The following is a 15742-nucleotide window of genomic DNA, read 5'->3' on the forward strand; positions in this document are numbered from 1 at the left end:
GTTTTACAATAACAGGTCAAAGGAATACGTTCATCTCATATAAGTACTTGTTTCCTGGGGCAACTTCAACACTGAAGCTACTTTGCTTGATACAAAAACTAAAGTGACACCAATCCCACCACCAGCCCTTGAATTTGATGTCCTAATTTGCTTATATTAAAAGACCACATTAATAACTGAGCTGGTGGATTTAATGTCTTTAATGACCCTGATTCTGAAGTGCATTGAGAAATAAGATATTCCACTGACATTAGTACTTGTTGTTGTCTAAAAAACTGGGAGCCAAAAAACTCACCAGGCTAATTTAGTAGAGTTAAGATATAGAACAAGTCTATAATAAAGGCATTCTGGCGTGAGGAGTACGATAGAGGCGCGCACCTGTGTCCAGTGGTTCTACAATTATATAACATTATCCATCCAACCCCAGAACTATGCACCCCCCAGGTATACCTCTCCAGAATTGAGTCGGGGGGTCCCAAGACCCCTTTCTTCCTCATCTTCCTCTTCTTTATGGCACGTACTGTCTTTGAAGCTTCTCCAAGGTTCTGGGCTTGAAGGTTGCTTTGACTGTGATGGTATCTTGTTCAGCCCTGGGGTGCATATGTTTTAAACAGAATGTGTTTACTATAGTCTGGCCTTGAAAGGAGCCTAAACAAGCGTAAAGAATTTAGAAAATTCCATATGAAATGGGGGAATAGGGTTTGGTAAGTGTTAACTACTATTCTAAAATGTGACAGACTATACAGTTACATTGAAATATACAAAAAGCTAAAAAATCCTAAAAATTCAAAGGCATCAGTTGAAATACTGGAACATCAGTCAGAAGAATCATAGAATCATAGAATCGTAGAATCATAGAATTATAGAATCAGTTGGGTTAGAAGGGACCTTTGAGATCATCAAGTCCAACCCTTGATCCACTACCACTGCGGTTACTAGACCATGGCACTAAGTGCCACATCCAGTCTCTTTTTAAAAATCTCCAGGGATGGAGAATCCACTACTTCCCTGGGCAGCCCATTCCAATGTCTGACCACCCTCTCTGTAAAGAAATTCTTTGCAATATCTAACCTAAACCTCCCCTGGCACAACTTGAGACCATGCCCTCTTGTCTTGTATTTTTTTTTTTTTTAAATTATTTCCAGAGTATCTGCACTTCCTATTATTATCACAATAAAAGGGGGGGGGAAAGCATTTCTGCAAACATGGGAGGAACGGAGGGGGCCAGGAGAGGAGACAAGAAATGATACTCAAAGCCCAGACAGTTTGTGTCCCTCTGCAGAGATCTGTTGCATTTGGCACAGGGCACTGGCAGCTCCTGGCAAGGGGTGTCCCCACCGTTACACCAGTTCCACTCAGACCTCTCTGAGCTGCCCCTGTTCTATGATTCCCCATCGTCATCCTCATCTCCCGCGTCTTCCTCCAAGAACTCTTCCTCCTCGGCTTCAGAGCTGGCATCATCTTCCAGGGTGATGCACTGCCCGCTGAGATAGACTGGCCCAGCCCCACACTGGAGCACGACGGTGACGGGAGGGACCAGCTCCAGAGCTTTGGGGTTGATCATGGGCAGCACTGAGCTCCTCAGTGCTGCGATGGGCACCGGCCTGCGCTCCCCGGAGGTGTTTTTGGAGTCCACAGCCACCACATGCAGCTTGTCCCTGGCGTCAGTCCCCAAGTAGATCATTCTCAGCAGCACCAGGTGCACCAGGTGCTCATCGCCCTCCTTCACCACGCAGCTCCGGGCACCCGTGCCCAGCTGGCAGCCCCACAGCTCAGCCACGGGCCCCTCCTCTGACAGCAACCGGGAGAAGGGAAGCGAGGTGTCCATCCCCCACGGCAGATCTGACACCAGCGACCAGCTCCCGTGGGACAAACAGCAGAGAAACAGTACCCAGAGAGCAGCCAGAAGTGGGATGTTTACCAGTACTTGAAAAGAGAATTGCACTTTTAGAAATAAGTAACACTTTATGGCACATAACCAGACCTCGAAAGTTATTACTAACTTTGCATCAATGTTATATACTTGTTTATATACAATGTTTATATATATATAAACAATAATTATACTACTCAGTCCTTGACATGTTAAAATTCTAGAGAGAAATATGATCGTCTTGATTTTTCAAGCAAAGGTCAATTCTCTTGTAGTAAAACATTCCCTGTAATTGAAAGCTGGTAATAGTTGACTTTAGTAACATTGACATCAGAAGGGAATTTATCTAAGGATCCCAGGGTTCAGATGCTAGTCAGAGTTCGTTGACTTCTTGACGTGACTAACACAGATTAAGGACCTTTCACTTTAGAATTTTGGATTTCAGAAAAGATTGCCTCTATTTTTAAAGTGATAGTTTCATTGTTATTGATAAAATGGTTTTTTAGAGCCATGAAGAAGGTCTTAAAACTGGTTTAACTGGAAATGACTTATCCTTCAACAGAAAAATAGGAACTGCCTCTTGCTGGCTTTGTTGAGTACAAAATACTAACGTACATCAAGCACTTTCGCACATCATCTGATATAGTTTTGTCCTCACTCAACGTTCCTCATATCCAAGTATTTAAAATTTTCCATTATGTAAGAATATACCTATGTGACACAATGCAGTGTAGAGAAATAAGCTATTTCTAAATCATTCATCTTGAGTACTAGAAACTGTCTAAACATTAGCTAGTCAATGTTTAATAAGATTTTGTTCAAGGATACAGAAGTGAATGAATACGCTGGCTTATTATTTTTTATATTATGTGATGAATTAGGCTTTATGAAGATTATATAGTAGATATTGAGACAATGAAGTTTGAATATCTGGCCTAAAAAGCAAAATGCACTAGATATCAAACTTTAATATTGTATTTTTGTTGACTAAATGACATTGAAAAAAACCCTGCTTATTTTTTACTAGGTTCTAAATGCAGGTGAAAGAGTTAAAAATAAATTCATATGAAATAGGCAGGCAACGTCTACAAGATTTGCAAATCCAGCTCTGCACAGACAACAGATTTAGATACGTAAGACCAAATTTCAATAGGTCTTGTATTTTGGGGGTGTTACCCATCCCAAATCAGTCATGCAAGATTTTCTGATGACAAAGTATTAAACACTTGTTTTAAAATTCATGTCATTAGAAGCATATACTGCAATCAGACATTTCCTGTTCATGAAGATACATATAATTAAAAACAGAAAAAAATGTATCTGTCAACTACCAGATGTGCTATTTGCTTATACAGTACATACTGTAGACAGGGTGAGAAGGATAAGTTATGTTATTTTGTCTTTTTACAAACTCTCATTTTTAGGATTCTTGAAAGCAGTCATCTTCCTAACAATCATCATCTCAGAGTTGCAAGAATACACAATTCTCTAACCTCTAGTGGCTTAGCTTATAATACTTTAAGTGCTATGCAAAATCGTCTTCGCTGTTGTTTTTCAAAGCAGTAAGAGACTGTGGCCATGACAGACGGTGGGTGACACGGCCCCTTCATCAAGGAGAAATGCACTGCAGACTAGATAAGCCACAAGGGAAGGGTAGCGTGTGCAGCAAGACCAGGCACAGAGCACTTGTCCATATTGGCAGAAGCTGTGAACTCATTATACTAGAAAGGAAGATCAGATTGTGAGCTACAATTGGGCACTTTTAGAATGAGATCTTGCACTGGTCTGAAATGCAAAGACTTTATGCCCTACTGATTTTATTTTGACAGTGAATGTATCTCATAGGCTTTCAGTTTGGGAATCCAAGCTGCTTCATCTTCCTAAATTTCAACACTTTTCCAAGTTTGGTGGTGTTTTAACAACATCTGTGTTACTTGCCCATCTCCATATTCATAGGTTTCATATTAATTTTAGGCTTTAAGTACATAATTTCCTGAAGGATACAGTTATTGCCACTAACTGTGTTTTCTTTGAATCTTTAGTAAAGACTTTACAGTGAGATAACTGAAGAGATTAGCCTCAGTTATTAATTTGCAGCCTGAAAGAAATTCATATTGACTTCTAACTCCTTGTAGTCTTCTTTGATCATCAGGTTGTATGGAAATATCACTATCAGCAGTTAACACTGATATCCTATTACATCCACATTCAGTCACACACTGCCAACCACTCCCTACATGGCAGCCCAGAGGTAAAATACACAGCTAAAAGTAAACACTTCATAATGTTTAGACATATTCAAATCTCCTCCTCGAAACTTGAAAGAGTTGCCATAAAAGGAAGTTTGAATAGTGACTTAGTTAAATATGCATATCAATATATTGACTAAGAAGAAGCAAGGTTAAGATTTACTTCACAAAAAAAGCAGTGCTCCACCTGGGAATCCAAAAGCTGTGAGGAGGAACATGATGTACTTCATGCTGATGTAGATCAAATATGACAAAACAAAATTTCATCATATTCTAGACATCAACGCATTCCAGGAATCTCCTGGATTGCTTAATCCCTGCTCTGTTGTCCCTTCAACAGTTGTCAGGGTCTCCCAAGAGAACCAGAGCATGTGAACATGAGACCTCTCCTATATGTCTATAGAGGGTCTCATCTGCTTGGTCTTCCTGGTTGGGTGGCCTGTAGTAGACCCTCACTATAATGTCGCCAATGCCTACCCTCCATCTCAGCTGGTTCCTCATCCATCCCCAGGTGAAACTCCATATACTTCTTATGCTAACCTTCACTTCTAGTGAGGAACTTCCGAACTCCTCAGGAAATACTCTATAAAAACCAAAGTTTTAAACTCAGGAGATCAGTGCCCACTTGTTACTCCAAACTGGAACTAAAGACTAATACTTCAAGTTTCTTGTGAAGCTGTGTTTCAGGATTGGACTTGAAATATATTCTAAGTTATTAATAATTGTTTAATGTGTCTTTCCAAAGAAAAACAATGAAGGAAAATCTTCTTTGAAACCAGAACAATATTAACTGAATTCAAGAACCAATAGAATGAAAGATAAAAGTTGAAAATTTTCTGATATTTATGGTTTTGCTGGGTTGTCTTTTATTTTCATTCATGCGTACTGACCTGAATTTATTCCCAGAGGGTACTGTGTGTACTTGACAACTGTGGTTATGGAAAAAAGAGTTATTCAAGAGGACAGGAGGTTGTGAAACCAAGAATCTTGGGATCTATCAGAACGAACTGAATAGCACCAACAAAATAATTTTCTGGGGAAAACTAGTTTGATATGAAGGTGATTTTTTTTTTAGTTTTGCTTTGTTTTGTTTTTAATTCTGCCCTATCCCACCCTATACTTCACTTACTTTATTAAAATAATTGGTCTCAATAGAGAAAAGGAATAGAGTAGGACAGCTTGGATGGGTCCTGCATTAGGCATCCAGTATGATGTACTGTCTGATGTATTTCACTCAAGAAAAAGACACAGAGAAATCTTGATGTCCCTGCTTAAATGCAAGGAAGATCTGTTCTGTGTTACTGTTATTTCACAACTATGTTTTTCTTTTCTGTGGGTTTGTTTGGTTCTGTTTTTCAATAGTCACATTGAGGTACTTTTTGGAAAATTAAACAGATATAAATAAATATAGTTTGCATGCCTATTTTAATTTTGATTGTATTACTCTTGCTACAAAGTTACATACTACCTGGAGAACTCATTTGTCACATACTCTTATCCTCAGGTTTTTACACAGAAGTGGACACTTTTTTTGTGACACTTTCACAGCAGAGTTCAGCGACATCCTTCTCTCACACTTATGAAAGCCTATGGAACAACTTACAAAACTATGGAAAACACACTGTGTTCTCTCCTCCAAGGTTAAATGCTACAGGACATCCAGCTTTGACATTCTTCTATTATTCAGTTTGACTAAACAGCTTTAAATATGTCAACAGGTTTATTCATTAAATTACACAAAAGGAATTTAATTGATTCAGTACAGCTGGTAGTTTAAAAATATACACACTTCTGTTATAACTAGTTAGTCCAAAATGTTGTGTAGTCAAGGATTCTGTGTTTTTAAACTGTCTTGCTTATCCATTCTGACAGTATTAAACATAAACTCCTGCAATATTAGTAAATTAACTTTTACTAATCCTACTTATAAAGAGATTTACTGCTGAGTGGAGAGATCAAAAGGTTAATTCAGCAGAGAAACTCTCACTAGCTATTAGCAAAATTTATAGGTTAGTACAATTCTAGATATTAATCAGTTCATTCTGATTTCTATATAAAACAACATATTACAGTATGCCAGTGTAACCTCTGCTTTCAGGGAAGACCTTTCGAGGTTGGATTATTATACTGTAGCAAAAAATGCTTGACTAGTCTCAACAGACTCAACACACACTATTGCTTTGAGATTGCTAAGAAATCCCTGACTAATTTTTCTAGGATCTAAGCTCTACCTCCCTACCGCATGAATTGCTTATTTAAATGAATTCAAACAAATTGTAAAAATAAATAAACCAAAAGTACATGCCAGGATGCTTGTCTTGAATGGTAAAGCTACTTTACATAAACACATATATATGATTTAGGAGTCTAATACTGATGAAAAATAACAGCCTAAAGCTCCTAAATCACGTGCACACTTTTGAAAATGTTGCCTATAGCCACTCAAACATGAGTTCTCTGAGATGATCTGCTTCTCTAGGTTACAATTCTCTACATCAAAAAACCATTGTATTCAGGTTGGCTTTTGCAGGTGAGGACTGTAATTTAGAATTGCAACAATAGTGATTATAAATTGTAACTGACTTCAGGATGCTAACGATATGCAGTCTTCATCCATGCCATGGTAGAATATAACTTGTCCGTGGACAAATCTTGACGCTTTATCCTTAAAACATTTACTTTTAAATTAATAAATAAGATAAACAGATCTCATACCTGTATTACTGTAGCTTACTTCTACTAACAGGTCATTCCAGGAATTACCTAACAGAAAAGGCTGTTTATGCAGTATTGAAACACTCAATGGAACTATAACATGGCAATAATAAGTGTATTTTTTTTTCTGAGTATTTAGGGCATCAACAGGAACAACAACTTTCAGAACAATCAGTTTGCTCATATTTCAGCAGTTCATAGAGGTTTCTTATGAAACTGTGAGTTCGCTGGGCTTGTTCACAAAGAAATAGTCTGTAATCCTAGACAAGGCAAAGAGAGAAGTGCTAAATGACAAACAAATAAAAGATACAGTGTACACCCTTTCATAGAGAAGCATCTAAACGTTAAATAACAGTATTTTCAAACATTTTAAATTACATATTACGTGTGGATCATTCTGCCTTTACCCAGGGCTGGGTTAATGTTATGATCACGCCAATGTGCATTTTGTTTCTGCGTATATCCCTATCCCTTAGCAGAATATATGTCTATGGACACCCAAGCATACTTTAAAGCTGGCTCTGTTTAGGCAACTCAGATTACAGATAGAGTGCGGGAGACCAGGAGAAGTGTGCTGTGGAAGATTGTGTCTACGAGCAATGGAAGGCAAATATAGAAATCTGCGAAGAGATTCTTGGAACACCGGAAGAATGCACCTTTTCTACCTTTGTTTAATTGTTAAAACACTTTATACTCATCATTGATGTTAATGTTGAATATTTGAAGTGTTATTGCCTTATAATATCCCTTTGATTGTTAGTTTACCACATGTCCCTCAGTGTTTGGTACCTCAATTCGCACCCTTGTTCGTGATTGGTTCAAAAATGCTGCATTGCAGTATCTAATCATTAGTAATCCCTTGTTTGAATATTTCCGCCCTTATTCTCCCTCCATTGGTTTGTATTTGCATGCTCCTCCCAAAATCCTCCCCTTTTTCCAGTGCCTTCCCTCCTAACCCTATTTAAGTCCGGTTCTCCCCTCAGTAAACGACCATTTTTTGTCTCTACTCCGAAGTGGTCGAACTCTCTTTCCTAACGGGTTGCGTCAGTAGAGGAATCTGGATTGGTTTGTATCCATCTCTGCAGACACATTCAGGCTCTGAGGAACTAAAATCTTAAGCATTTTGTCAGTGAATTGATAGCTTTTAATCTCTGCATATCCATCCCTAAATTCAGAGTATGTTCTGGTTCAAATAACCTATATTCAATCAAAAACACTTCAAAAAAGGAATATTCTAGTTGAGCTCCTCAATGTTTCTGACTTCCAAGAAATTTTTGTCTGCAAGACCAGAGATAAATGGAAACAAAGCAGACTCACATATATAGATGAACTCTCACAGATTTATGAGGTGAAATCATTGGAACAGCTCACCGAACAATACAAGCTTCAGAGATGAGGTTTTCATAAACATTATTTTGAAAGACATACAGCAATCCATGTCCAAGCATGAAAAAAAATTGCAAAGACTCCAAAATAACCGGGCAGAGTTAAAGGGCAAATTACTAGTCTCTGTGCAGTGCTAAGTAGTATGAAAAGAGGTAAGTCATAGAACATAAAAATAAGAAACACAATTTCTGATGAGATGACTCCTGGGCAGATACCTCCTACACTGCACACACCATCACCTCCTTTTCATCAGTGAGTGATTGCCAGAAGAAAATAATCCCCCTGTATTGCAGTAATCAGTAATAAAATGAGAATAATGAGGCCAACATCCTGTGAAAAATGGGAACAGGAAAATAGGTCACCATAAACATAATTTTCTGGTGTTTCTAGCATGTGGAAATTCTGAACATATAAATATATAAACTTATACAAAACCTTTGACATGATGTTATTTTTGATAAACACCCAATCCATTATATTCTGAAAAGGAATTCTGTTATTTTCTTTGTACAAAACAACATTTATGCAAGAAAAAATTGAAGCATCTCTCCCAATGCCTATATTTATGAAGGCTCTATTTGGTCATTAGATTAGTAATAATGTAATGGGAAAGGGAAACAACTAGATTTTAAAGAAACACCACTGTCCCATAGTAATAAGAAAATAACAAGTTGCAATGAGAGAAACACAGATCATATTTAAAAATTGGGGGAAAAATCAAGACAAAGAACAAGAAGAAAACTCACATATTTGCTTCATAGTATGTATAACATTGCAGTATTTGTAGAAACACTGTTGAAAAAAAATCCTGAGTGTAAACATATATAATATATAATAAATGGCCAGTCTTCGCGAGCGAAGATTTTTGGGAAAGGTCATTAACCCTTCCAGCCTGCGCAGTGGATTTTTAGGTGAGACACAGCGTGCGCTGAACTGAGCCCACCCTTTAGTCCTGAGGTTCATCTGCCGGGGCTGAGCAAAGCTTGGACAGTGGCAGTGAGGCAGGATGTAGGTTTGTTTAGAGTGACCTTCTCTTAGGTGGATTGCCTACCAAGGCTGACGAGCTCCACCTGCCCAGGGGGCCGGGAATCGAACCCGGGTCGCAGAGGTGAGAGTCAGGCACTCTAACCACTAGACCACCAGAGGCCCCTGAGTGTAAACATATAGAGGTGTAATACTTCCCCCAAAAAACTAAAAAAAGCACAAACTCAAGATAAGGAAAATTTGAACCATTGAAAGGTCAACATAAATTATGCCCCTTAAAAGAAACTGAACCCAGTGAACTTCATGATCCCTGGGAGATTGGAAGCTGCTGTGGTTCCTTGTTCAAGATTCAGCCAGTAGCAAAACTGAGCATATTTCCCCAACACACACATACCAGCAGACATAATTGACCACCAGCAGATAAACATAGCCCATGCCTTTAGATGCATCAGATACACACAAACAGCACTCATACAAATGACATAAATGTCCTGATCTTCTCCAGGCTGGCCCAGACCTGCTCCCTCAAATATCCAGCTCCAAGATCGTACAGACAGACTACTTCCCAACTAGTCTGACTTGAGTCTACTAGCATCTCACACACACACACAAAAGAGGATGAGTACTCATATAGTTCTCTGTGAGGACAGGAACAGGAATTTACCAAGAGGGAGGACAGATCATGCTGTGATCAGGGACAGGACTCATACAAGTGTAATGAATTTCAGCTTATTTACATGAGACTGCCCTCTATAATTGCCCCTCTCCATTTTTTCTTGTATTTTATCCTTCTCCTAAGCAGCCTATAATAAATTTAGCATATTCCCATAATCCCTTCAAGCATCCCATAAAAAGTTTTACACACTTGCAATGATTCACCTTAAATATCCTTTAGGAAGTTTACTCTTTCATGCCAAATCCAGGATACTCTCATTTCCATTCTGACCTATTAAAAAGTTGTGGTTGATGTTCCCAAGGTCACCAGAGGCCTGGTGCCTTTAACAGTCCGTCCACAGCTCCGTTTTTTGTTAACTACTGCTCCCTTAGTGGTTTTATATCTGTGTCTTTAGTCTTTGTTGCTTTTCCTATTCCTTGTCATGGCCTTTTAACCAAATGTTCTTACAAAAGAGATGTTCTACTTTGCAGCTATCCTAACATTCAGGGGTAACCCTCTCCTTTTCCCTGTCTCTCACTTTCTCTCTGGGTAGAATGATACGTTTGGGAGAAATTGAAAAGTGAGCATAGGAAAAGAGAGGAAGGACGTATTCTGTGACATACATCTTGCAGCATACCCATGTTCTTTTGGTATTCATCAAATTTATTTTTAAATTTTCTGAACCTTTCAGGAATAAAGACCACTTTAAAAGATGTATTGGAGAGACATTAGCTGTCCTCTGTCCTCTTCTTTTTAATAATAAACAACAAGGCTGAACATTTGCTGCTGGTGAGTCAGAATATATAAATATTGAATTCAACAGTTGCAATTTCAGATAGCAACTAAGAGATGACATTAATGACCTTGAAAGGGCAGATTTCAAAAACAGGGAAACATTGCTTTCATTTTCATTGGTACAACAAAGAGAAAAACAGTATCTTTGCATGCAAAGAAACATAAGACACACCAGCAAGCTAAGACCATGTAGTGAAAAGGTGGAATGATAGTAAGACATTAATGGTAATGCATTTTGGGTGATGGTAAATTATTGCCTGGTGAAGCCAGCTCTGAATTAAGTAAGTTATTCTAGTTAAAAGCAGTAAGTAGAGCTTGCTAGAAAATAGTGTTTTGTTTTACTAACAGTTTTAAAGTTCCAGATTTATTTTATTCTGCTTTGGAATGAAAGTAAAGCCTTTTAAATGCTACTGTAAAGTGGAAGCATGTAAAAATTTTTGCTTCATGTTGAAAAGGTCAACTTTTTGATGCAAGCCTTTCTCTCTTGATCAAAACATTTACACTGAAAATGTCTCTGGGTTGTTTCTGAAAAGCATTTGTGGCTTCAGGAAATCATCTTGCTCAAATGTGATAGTTCCTAAGCAGCCAAAATAGTGAACTCTGGTGTTCTAGAGATTTGTGTTTCCTTGCCTCTAAACTCCCTCTAATGCATCCACCATACTGCATGTAACATCTTTACTTAGAGACAGAACACTTTGGTTGGTATTTTCTCTCCTGTATATACCTGTCCAAGTGACTGGCTAACTTGCTGCTACCAGAAGAAATGGATGATCGCAGAGTTCTCCCAATTTTTATTTCCAAGAACAAAAAATTTAGTCTCCCTCTTTAACAACCTATTAGGAGTGTGGAGTAATGTGTCAAGGAAGGACTTATTTTTGAGTTTGGGAGGGGGGTTGTTGGTTATTATGGCTGCTGAGAACTTATCATGGGTGACTGTAGGACAAGACAGCATGATCACACAAAGAAGCAAATTAGTGGGATAAAAAATTGTGAAGAATATTCTTGTTACATCATTACTAAATCCATTATTACACCTTGGAATTGTGTACTAAGAAAATAATTTCACTTGATTTGATTTATGCCCAAATATTATTATAATATTGCAAAAGCACTGAAGAAAATAATGACTTCTGGATTTTGCTTGGCAGAAGGCAGGTGTAATAAACATCAATCACAGTACAGTTATGGGAAAGGTATTTTTATTTCTGTACCACTCAAAGCATTGATATCTCTTCATCTTTTACAGACAATATTTGGCTCCCTGAAGAAAGCAGCTAAGTGACATAAGCACAGACATATCTATATAGCAGGTCTTATCTGACAGAGACTTTCTGAGAAGTGGTTGATTGTCTCTTTAAACACCAGGAACTAGATGGTATCAGAATTGCAACTTAATACCTCAGTTAAAACTATATCACGGTGTAATGACATATATTGCACATATACATTGCCTAAATTATATAACACCACACAAGTGTCTCTGACTGTATTTAAATTATAACTGTTGCAAATCAACATTTCTGTAATGCAATTTTTTATTGCTTTACCTAGCCATAAAAGTTACTCTTCTTGTAGAAAAATTTCTATCCTCAGCAAACTTACTTTTCAAAACTGGAATGGGAAAAAAACCAAACCAAACCAAACCAAAAAACCCACCACAGCCAGGGGAAAAAAACCAAAACAAAACAAAAAACAAACAAACAAAAAAAAAAACCAAAAAAAAAAAAAAAAAAAACAAAAAAAAAAAAAAAAAAACCAGAATCAGTGCCTTATGGTCAGAACAGCCAGTGGGAAAAGTTTTTTTTCATAATAAGTACTTGAACCAGTTAAGCAGCCCAAAAGAATACTTTGTTGGCTTTTGTGCCACCAGTAAAACATTTATCACGCAAGAGGCACAAGGAAGACCTTCTGTCCAGAACCTCGAGGGAGAGTAAGACGCTCTGAGAGGATTTGGGAAAGTTTATACTCTTGCTTCAAAGAACATTCAATTATTTTTATGAAACAAAATAGCTCTGAGTGAATATTAAGGGAATTTTATTGTGAATGTCTGTCTACTACAGAAAAGCTTGGTGGATGGACAAGGAAGAGATATGAATACACATTAACGCTCCATAAGCCTGCTTTTGGCTATTCTGAGACAAGAATCTCTTTCCTCATAATTCCAGACTCACTCGGAAAATAAATTCAAAATAGTTTGTAGGATATAAAGAAACATTTTCACCTATTTCTATGTATACAAACACACACAGTCATGTCACTGGTAGTACCTGAAATAGCAACCTAAGTGTTCTCTAACTAAACACAGACAGCTCTCAGATGTAGTTCCTAACAATGTAATGATCATATTAAGACCAGCCTCTCCCCAAGCTCTGTGTTTCAGTTATATTTAGCACAGCAGTACTTCTGTAAGCTTTATATATAGGAGAGAAATCTGATTTTCTCTTGCTTGCCATACAGCAGCAAACTAACAATTCACACAGGTGTTTTGTTTTATTAGGCCAGATGATGAAACAGCAGCTTTCAATATAAATGGAGAAGAATGGTGCATACCTTAGATACAGCCCAGAAACAAGCAAATCAAAGAATGCTTCTTCAGCTCAGCTTCCATGTGTTCATTTTCAGCAGATCTGTGAGGCATTGCAAGCTGACAGGTGAAATCATTTGCCTCATAGATCATGAATGGAGCTACAGTAAGATGAATTGCATGCAAAAGAGCAGACAAAAATCAACAATACATGACATAGTGAAGCAATGAGAATTCTGCAGTAGATTAGGGAACTCAATGGAAAAAAAATACAGCAGATGCACTTCAGAATATAACCGAAAGAGATATGATAAACTAAACCTTAGATGAACATTAAATACATGAAGCTGTGCTATATGAAATATAATAGAAGATGACTACTAGTTCCAGAAGGTCAGTGATTCCTGAAGGTATTCCTTTTAAAGAAATGTCAGTCTAGCCTGTTGTGTTAACACTGGTTCATAGCCATTTTGTTAGCAGTTGTATGCATATTGAGATACCTTTACCAGTGTCCATCTCCTGTACAGGAAGAGATGGTGGAAATACTGTTTTAATCTGAAACACTAACAGAACATGTAAAATGAAAATCCTAAGACTTGGTTCAGCAAAAGATCTGTGTATTCTGTTTAGTCACTTTCGTTGCCCATTTTCTGTAAACTGATATGTCTAATTTTACTTCTACAGAGAAGTTAGTTTACTTCAGTTTCTGTCAGAATAAAGCATTTATTTGTTGACTGTAATGTAAATCCAGAAGTGGGACAATCCATTTTTTTCTGGACTGAGGTATGAAAAAGCACTTTGGAGCTGTATTTAAGAACTGCTAAAGACAAAGAACAGTATTCTTCAACTCTACATTCTCTAGGAAAATGTGCTGCTACTTCTATATGTGCTGCTACTGCAGTGATGCTGGAGTCCATGCTTCTAGGGAGGTGACTGTATGTGCATCCATTGTTCATGTTCAACACATCATCTGCATGGCTGGAGCATTATCATGTCCATGTCAAGGCTTTTGTTTAAAACTTATATCTGAGAAAACTAAAAAACTTAAGTCACTGTGAAAAAAATCAGAGAAGCTAGTGTTATTTTTCTGTATTTATAAAATGTAGCATTGGAAGATGACTATGTTCCTGTTGGAGATGGTGGAAATAGAAGTCCTTTTAAAATCGGAACAAATGTTACTCCCATCTTTCCAGTCCTTCCTTGAACAGGCAATCAGACACAAACACAGCTTGGTCATGAGTCTGAGCACTGTGAGCAGAAGTGTTGTTCTAAATCCTGAACACTCTCACACTGTCATAGCTTTGTGGGCAGGACTCGTGCCTTGTAAAATGTAGCCTTTTACCAAGTTGGGCATCACCCCATCTCAGAGAGGGCAGTAAGGCAGGTCAAACTGAGGGGAAGGAGGTCAGCCCTTCAACAGAGCAAACACAGGCCAGAGAAGGGGACAGAAGGACACATGACATCCTGCACAGCCACAGGATGAGGCTCCACAGCCAGGGGCTGGGACCAGGTTGGTGGAGCAACTCTGAAGGCAAGGCTCTGAGGTGCTGAAGGGAAGCAACAAGGGACACCCTCAGTCACTTCGGTCCCTTTCTTCACAGTTAAAGCCCCCTGTGTCAGTCAGAGCTGTAGTTGTATGTGTGTGTTGGCCACCATCACGGCAATTTCCTGATGTCACCAGGTATATGGACAGTGTGTTATGTAAACAAACAAGATTTCAGTAGCAATAGACTCCTCTTTCATTTATCCTTTGCTAATACAAATAGCCTGTAATACCCCAAACACTCTTTCAAATTAAACTCTCAGTGAAAATATCTAGGTATGTTCAGGTAAAAGTGGTACTGGGGGCATAAACTGTGGTATGTGAAAGAATAATGCGCTACTATTATTCTTACATTAACCCAACACAGGGTTTGAAAGAAGAGTGAGATACAAGAGGCCCAGTTAGACTCCTTCATTAACATAATTTTAACCAAAGACAGTAAGATTGCCTTTGAATTCGATAAGATATATTTCCTACCTGCTACATCACTTCCACATCTGTTAATCTGGAATGACTCTGTGAAGGTTAATAGAAATACACCTTCGTGGGAGTTTATCTATGCCAGGTCTGAAATGAACTCAGAGATCTTTTTCGTTCAAACCCTCATTGTAATTACGCTCACTGTTAGCATATCTGTTCTAACAGTGGAAGAAGATTAGACCCCAATATTTCAATAATAAACTTTGCAGTGGGAGCTTTAAAATCTGTTTGCAAATGAAATAAGTTAGGACAAAACCCTTGGATCCAGAAAGCTTAAGCACAGAGATAAAGGGAGAGAGAACTGCAAGTGTCTTACCTTGAAAGCTGTTCAATACCTCATTCAGGCTGATAAAGTGGACAGTTGATGTCATTATTTTCTGCCCAAAAGTCTTCATGAAATCATTAGTCTGTATTATATTTAAATTGGTGAAACACAGTTCTAGGAGGGAAGTAATTCACAGTAGAGAGTCTGAAAATCTTAAAAATAACTCCCTGTTAGGGTAATTTTATGACTGAAAAAGATCTGAGATTAAACCAA

General features: G+C 38.0%; 1 protein-coding gene across 1 annotated transcript; it reads right to left on the bottom strand.

Moving 5' to 3' along the window:
• Window positions 1–1381: 1381 nt before the first annotated feature.
• LOC113995944 (nucleoplasmin-like) lies at window positions 1382–1828 on the bottom strand. Its single transcript, XM_027736518.1, has one exon. The coding sequence runs from the start codon at window positions 1826–1828 to the stop codon at window positions 1382–1384; it is 447 nt and encodes a 148-aa protein (XP_027592319.1).
• Window positions 1829–15742: the final 13914 nt, after the last annotated feature.

This window comes from Pipra filicauda, unplaced genomic scaffold (assembly GCF_003945595.2).
Source record: "Pipra filicauda isolate LSUMZ 115617 unplaced genomic scaffold, ASM394559v2 scaffold20_size4479445_pilon, whole genome shotgun sequence".
Lineage (NCBI taxonomy): Eukaryota > Metazoa > Chordata > Aves > Passeriformes > Pipridae > Pipra > Pipra filicauda.